The 7,649-nt window shown below is 39.0% G+C and overlaps 1 protein-coding gene across 1 annotated transcript; it reads right to left on the reverse strand.

Moving 5' to 3' along the window:
• Positions 1–4,671: 4,671 nt before the first annotated feature.
• Positions 4,672–5,787, reverse strand: LOC138200780 (zona pellucida-like domain-containing protein 1). Its single transcript, XM_069153666.1, has one exon. It carries the CDS (start codon positions 5,629–5,631, stop codon positions 4,672–4,674), a length of 960 nt encoding a protein of 319 aa, XP_069009767.1. The 5' UTR covers positions 5,632–5,787.
• Positions 5,788–7,649: the final 1,862 nt, after the last annotated feature.

A 7,649-nucleotide genomic window follows, 5' to 3' on the forward strand; every position in this document is an offset into this window, starting at 1 on the left:
GTCCATTTGGAGACTTGCAGAGGGACAGAAACCAATGAACAGAGACTGAGAGAGTTGTATGGTTGTCCATCTTTGACTTGAACAGCAGGATGTCCATGTGCTGCTGATATGATATATGAGACTCCCACTGTCTGCCTATGCCAGCTCTATAGGAGGCAGTTTCATCTCCCTCTGCAGGGAAAACCAGATTTATGGATCTGAAACTGAATGCTTGTATATAACCTTTTCCAGCTCACTAATCTGCATCTCATGAGGAAGGTTAACCCATGAGAATCATTTAATAATGTTGTAAACCAACCAACAAATATCTGAATGAAGCAGTGATTGAATTGTGGGTCAAAATGTGAAATGTTAACAGTTAAACTTACAAAATTGTCTCAGACAAAGTAGGTTAGTTTGGGACTTTTTCCACACAAATCCAGGCACACACATTCTTCTTGTCTCACACATGCACACAGTCCTCTGTTTATGGACAGCAGGTCTTCCTCCTCCTGTTTCCTCTGTCTTCCATCCTGCCTGCCTCCCGCTGCTTAGTCATAAACTCACATAATATGTTTCGCATATTGTGGCATAACGATCATCTTACTACCGCTGCTCAAGGCTGCTCGATGTCATATCGGCACAGCGATGTCGTTACAGGCCATCATAGGATACGTAACACCGATATAAAGTATCTGTGATGAAATATCAAGAAAGCCAGGTGGTTTCTGATTTCATTACAAGCGGTTATTATAGCTATTTGTTTCATATACCATCTTGTTTTTTCTCTCTTAAATTCCCTGTGACTTAAACTATCAACTGTCTACATGCATTTATACAGATATACTCTACATTTAATCATTGCGCATTAAATGATTATATCAATCAAATTAAATCAATTTTCAGACAAAATACATACAATGTTTATCAATCAGTTACATTTTCAGACAAAGACAAAATGCATAGATCTCTGACAAAATATGTACTCTAATACTGAAGACATGAGATGAAATGTTAATGAAATAATCTTTGTTTTTTTCAAACAACCCCAAAGCCTCCACATTGCAGACTTTCCCTCCACATAGAAATGGATATTGACGTTTTACAGATCACCTGGCCAGAAAGAACACAGTCAGCCCCTACAATGACGCTGCAGTGTTCACAGTCCTTGCATCTGAACTTTTAAAATACTAAACTGGATAAAAAGACACAACATATAAAAAAAGACCCACTTGGAAGACACATTAAGGAAGTAATTTCAACATGTCACAGAGGGAAAAGTATTGGTGTAAACAAGTAAACAAATGCATTGCCCATGCTTTGAAGGAAATAAAAAAATTAAATAAAATGAGTAACATGTCCCACACCAGCCAAGTTGATCCACCTTTCCAAGCCCAAGCAATAGCCCAACCTTCGTTCAGAGCAAGACACGAGCACACACACAAACCGAGAGAGTGCACTGGAAAGACACTGCCCTTCACCTGTTCAATTTTTGATATTATATAATTAGAGCCTAATTATATAGTACATGTGTAGTACATGTATAGTACATCTCTTGTATATCTTTGCATAGAAAATGGGAAAGGCGCCTCTTCTCAGGATGATGCATGAGTCCCACCGTGTAGCTGCTCTGTGCTGTTAACGTGCTGAAATAAAAATCAAGATGTTCTACAACCACCATGCAGCCAGTATGTCTCAGTGGGAACTGGAATGTAGTTTTACATTTGAATCCTTGGCTCTTACCATGACTGAAAAAAGTTATCATATTTTTATTAAGTATTAGAATAATGCTTCAATACCCATCACTATTTGTTTAGGCAGTTAGGGACTTGCATGTGAGCAGGCTATACAGCTAAGCGGTATTGTGATTGAACCTGGACAGAAAGCTAAGTTAACTAAAGCAAACCTACACACCACAGTATGTCTTGACTACCTTTTATATTTCTTCCGAATGATACTTTTTTGTTGTTTAATTCCTCCTCTGTCTTTCATTGTGATACACTTCAAGCCAAAAAAGTCTCTGGCAAACTCAGCCAATCAGATTTTCTGCTTCCAGCGGAGCTTTGCCTCTAAGATCTGAATTAAGTTACAATCTGTGCATGAATGAAATTCAATCTGCTGCATACATACATGCACATGCCAGCTGGAGTCAGGGACGGTCGGGCAGACAAATTGACTTCCCAGTAAACTAAACTCCCCTGAACAAAGCCTTAGAGAATAAATCTCATAGAATATATAATACATATGCACAGGAGACCAATCAAAGAACAGGCCTCCTTCCTACAGCCCTTCTCTCCAACTCCCACTGTCTTCCTCTTGCTCTCCTCTTTAGTTCTTATCATTTCTTTGCCAAACCTCGTTGGTGCTCAAGTGCCATAGATCAAATCCTACATGACTCTGGGAAATGGTTCAACTTCAGATTTGCCCGTCTCTACAGCAAACAATGATCTGATCAGGTTTGGGGTTTAGTATGAAACCCGTGCATAACTTGCTCCATGTGCTGTGTGTGAAAGTCACCCACATGTGTGGGTAGGGTGTACAGCAGAGGCTGTTCAACAATCCCAAATGTTTCTGCTGAAACTCTGTATTTTACATCTCACTTTTATCCAGTGGATTTTTCTATGGTAGCTCCTGTAGTGACTAACCTGTCATTTACAACTCTATGGCATGAGAGAACTAAGTTATACTGTATTGGCAATTAATTCCTGGAGTATGTTTTAACTTGCTTGGAGAACCAGATGGATTCTTATTCTTGCTGTTTGGTTACTTTTTTTTTTTTTTTTTTTTTATAATTCATGTATTTATTTTTTTAACTTGATTCCTGTTTAATTAATGTATTATGTTAAATGTTGTTGTGGTTTGCACCTGCAGCTGCAAGTGTAGCAACTTTTCCAGTACAAGGAATTATGACATCCCCATTAGCCTCTTTATGATTTCTCTATTTGCCTATCAGGTGTTACCTGCATATGATGTGATGGCATAATTTGTGAATTAATTGAGTTTTGGAAGCAAACTGTGACACTTCAGAGATTTTGAGATACTTTGAATCCATCACGAATTAAATATTTGAAAAGTGGAGTTATATATGTATTGTGTGCACTTTTCTGTACTACAAGAAGGCAAATAGAAGCGTCACTGTTACTTTTTTATGTTATTGTTAGTTAGTAGATTATAGACCACTGCCATTTTCTTTTAAATTTAGTATGCTTTTCTGTATTTGGCAATCAATAAAGCAGGAAACTGCTTGTCTAGTTCCACAGAAAGATGAGAAGAGGCACAAAGAATTATAAGTAAAAATGTTTCATCTCAGGTCTGGTCAGATAACCCTCATGAGAGCGCTCAGCATCGTCTTTCCATTCATCAGTCTTTGTCTCCGGTCACATCACAGAGTGATGGGGCAGTTGTAGCCCAGTGGGGTCAGAGATATACTGCCCTGTGTATTCACACAGTCAGGCAGCTTCCTCCTCTGACATATACACTGGCCTTATGGGGCGTGAGGCCAGGCGGGAAAACTCTGGAGACATTCACACAGGAGGGGGACAGGGAAGGCAACTTTAAAGAGATGACATACCAGGAAAAATTGTTGTGGTTTCACATACTATTTTCATGGGATTTTACCAACTCTTTTGGATTAAAAATGGCATAAGTTTAATGTTTTTTTCTGTGTCTGCATGACTTTACCCCAGGTTCTCCTGTTTCCTCTCATTCAAAGAGGTGTAGATGAGGTGAGCTGATTCTGAGGTTTTTTTTAAAACAGCACTACTACCTCAGAAAATGTCTTTTTGGCCCATAATTATATAACTCTTTCTAGTATCGGGATGTTGGTTCACAATGTGGCAACATAATACAATCAGAATACATTTCAATAAACATTTTTGATAGCATTTTAATTATTGATTTATTTTGTATCCATCCATTTCCCTCAACTAAAGTGACAGTTTTATATAAGACATGAATGAAGAACACTGATTCTTTGTTTGTAGTTTTTATCTGTTACAGTAAAGGAAATGCAAATAAATTCATCACAACGTCAAAGCAGGGGAACAAACAAGCACATTTGATTCTACTGTAATTATCACGATCCATTTTTTATGGGGTGGTCCATGTGACAAAACTGACAAGACACAGGTCTGTAGTACTTTGCGGTGTTGATGAGTGTATGACTTCGAAAGGTGAAGTGAACAGCAATCAATTGTTGTAGAGGAAAAAGTTAGTCTGGAATCACGCACTTTAATATTTGTGGTGTAATAGCTATATTTTCTCAAAGGGATTAAATAAATTAGACATAATACTTAAAATGCACTATGATTTCCCTTTCAAAACACCCCACACATCTAACATTTCACATATAGAGATTGGTATTTCAGTAACATTTGTCTGCTATTTTCCCTACAGTTACCATAGTCTCCTCTATTATTCCAAAGCTTATAAAGTGCAAATACTTATAGCTTTTCTTTGTCCATTTGAGAAATAAGTCATCTTAATGCTAATAAAATCTAAAGACCCCTCTAAAGATTTGTCACTGTCCCAACTATCTTTCCAAGACTGATACACAGCTAGGGATGCAGTAAGGGACATATGATCTCCCAACAGATGCAGTCATGAGCCCGGTAGTCTCCCACCAGAAAAGTAAAGTGAGCGAACACATACAGAATAGGCCACTTTTCTACATTTCAGCTCATTGATGCCTCCTTAGTTTCTGAGCCTTTTGTAAAACACGGCTGCAACACTAAGGGCAATTAGACAAGCGAAAGCAAGGACACCAACAGCCACATCAAGCCCGCTGGCGGAATCATCTTCTTTTGCCACCAGTGGCTTCTCTTTGGAATCGATGCTCTCAGCTTTGGTGATGATCTCCGGTGAGGTGATGGTGTAGGTCTTGGTTATACCCACTGCGGAGGTGTCAAGGGTGCTCTTCTTCCTCCGGTTGTTGCACTGCTTGAAGGTGCTGCAGGTGCTTGTTTCACACAGACGGGTGAGGCAGTGGAGGTAGTAGGTGGACACCGTCTCATTCTGCTGCTCGATGAAGCGGAAGGCCGGGAACTTGAAGCGGGCGCTCTGGCTGTCTCCGTTCTCGATCATGGTTGTGAACTGGTCCTTGGAGCAGGGGACAAACAGGTTGAAGAAGCTGGAGCTTGAGGGCAGAGGTGAAATGGAGGCATAGCACCGGTCTAGCAGGACATGATACTGGCCCGTCAAGTTGGTGGCCTTGACCTCAACATACATATCAGTCCTCATCTCAATTCCTAATTGAGGAATGGTCATCGGTCGGGTGTAGTTGGCATCACTGAACAGCTCCATGCTCAAGGTGCTGGTGAAACTTCCGTTGTTGTCCTTGACTGAGGTGGAGGAGGCTGAGACATCGATCTGGGTGTTGTTAATCAGATATTCAAGAGGGTAGGCACAGGAGTAGTAGTACTTCAGCTCAGCATTGTAAGTGATTGTGCCTATGGTAGGATCGATGGACCGAACAGTGCCACTGATGTTCACTGTCTGGATGTTGGAAAAGTCAGAGAATATACCTGTCCCGACAGCACTGGTGGTCCTGAATATGCTCCCACAGGCATGGGTCATGTTTAGTGGAAAGTTAAACCGAGCAACAGGTGGAGACACAGATTCATCGAGGGTTGCTCTGCAGACTGGGTCCAACATGTGGTTCAAGATCAGGAGAGTTTCGTTGTAGCCGGTGTAGATGACCGGGCAGATTTGAATTGCCAGACCAAGGGAAGAAGTACCACACTCCACTGCGATGTCATTAATCTGGGGCCGTCTTGCCTCTGTTGCACACTCATTCAGAGTTAGCTGACTACTTCTGACTATTAAGGAGAGTAAAGGTAAAATTAGCTTCATTGTTCTTCTTCAGCTTGGTCTTGAATTTGTTGTTCTTTGGGATAAAATTTGAACCTCACTGAAGGCTGGCAGGTCTCCTCAGCAAGTTTTTGGGTTGTGTTCAGTGGTCTTTATAGGTAAGTGTGTCTTCTGGGATTGGTCTAAATCAAGGTCAAGAACCTTGCTATTTGTGAACAAATGCATTGTATTAAGTATAAGAGCTCCAGTCTGGACCATATCCTAAGGGCACCAACTGAAACCTGAAGCATCTTGCCATATTGAGTACAGCGACAATGGGCCTATTCCTTTGTTAACTATGCTTTAAAATACAGATTTCCATATACCCCACCATTAAGCCTTCGTGAAGTAAGTGAACATTACCCTGTATGGGATTAATTACTGAATAACACATACAATGCTGTCGCGGTTTTTCTATCCGGTCTGAGTCCCAGCAGCATTAGTAATGACCCAGTTGGGATCCAGTGTGGGAGGGAGTAATTCATTATTTATCCCGACATTTCTTTAACATTAACTGTAAAATAGTCAAAACCAACATCTGAAATGAGGATAACATCTTCTGTGTCAAGTCTAACATTATACTAGAGTACTTATACAGTATAAGGTCAGACTCAATGAGACCATGACGAGGAACCGGAAATCAACTAAAACACATAACTGTGTTCCATTTTAGCCTTTTCCTGTAATCAGATTTTTTTTTTTTTGTAATCAGTGGATTGCTTTCTTCTTTAAGTAAAACTTATATTTAAATTTATATCACATTGTTTTTTTTTTGTTTTTTTTTTTTTAAAATAAATCCCAATCTGATGTGATAAGAGAAAGTCTGTCATATTTTAAATTGTGCATAATTCAAAATATGACAGTGATGAGAAGTTGCAGCTAATTATTCAACACCAATACTAATCTGTTTTAATTGCTTTTTTTTTTTTTTTTCTATTTTCACGAAGTACTTTAAAGTCGTTATTTTGGTTTACTTGTGTTTACTTCGTGGATAAAAAAAAAAAAAGGCAAAATCCTGGTAAAATGTTGGGTAAAAATTAAAAAAAAATATATAATGTGGAAGTCATTTTAAAAGGGGCAGTAAGCATATTAGTGTCACATCATTATTTTCTGTTGTTGCACAGTGTATATTGGTCAGCTATTGTTGCTTGCATATAATCAGAGGCTAATGATGAAAGGACAAGCTGATCCTGCAGTGTATTGTAAAATACAATTATACAATTATTGAATAGTGACGGTTCTTTTACCAGGACAACTAGTCTTTATGTTATTTATGTTATTCCCAATGTGACCATTTTAACCACACTTCACATAATACATGGCATAGTAACACCCAATATACAGTGCATAGTACATCATATCACTACAATATTTTGACAAGTTAAGACACTGCAATATCTTGCTTGGTACAAGTAGCGCAGCAGAGCGAGAAAACTTTATTAATTGTCAATAAGTAAAAAGTTGTCAAGGAGATGTAGATGATTATGAAATTTTAATTACATTGCACTAACTTGTTGGTGAAAGGTAGGAAAAATCCAGTTGAAAGTTAAGTAGCATGAACCATGCTTCTATATTGGACATCCATAGGGCACCAAGCGTGTCACTCAGCACTTGCTGTTATTTTGCCACCAAGAAATTCCTCTTATGACCCAGTTTTTAATTTTCTTGCTATAATAGTATACCTTTTACCTTTGTGTTAGAAGAGGAGGAGCCAATGACAGAATGCCACAAAACTACTGTAGCAGGACAGATGCTTTAGGCTATGTGTGACAGACAATGAGACCTACCATATGACATTGAACTTGAAATAATGTGTTTGTTTT

This window comes from Embiotoca jacksoni, unplaced genomic scaffold (assembly GCF_022577435.1).
Source record: "Embiotoca jacksoni isolate LCO1_2020_lvr unplaced genomic scaffold, fEmbJac1.0.p SCAF_2, whole genome shotgun sequence".
In the NCBI taxonomy this organism is placed as follows: Eukaryota; Metazoa; Chordata; class Actinopteri; family Embiotocidae; genus Embiotoca; species Embiotoca jacksoni.

Bases quoted from the DNA above. Each gene is read 5' to 3' on its own strand.
- LOC138200780 (XM_069153666.1), bottom strand. From the start codon at position 5,631: ATGTTGGACCCAGTCTGCAGAGCAACCCTCGATGAATCTGTGTCTCCA.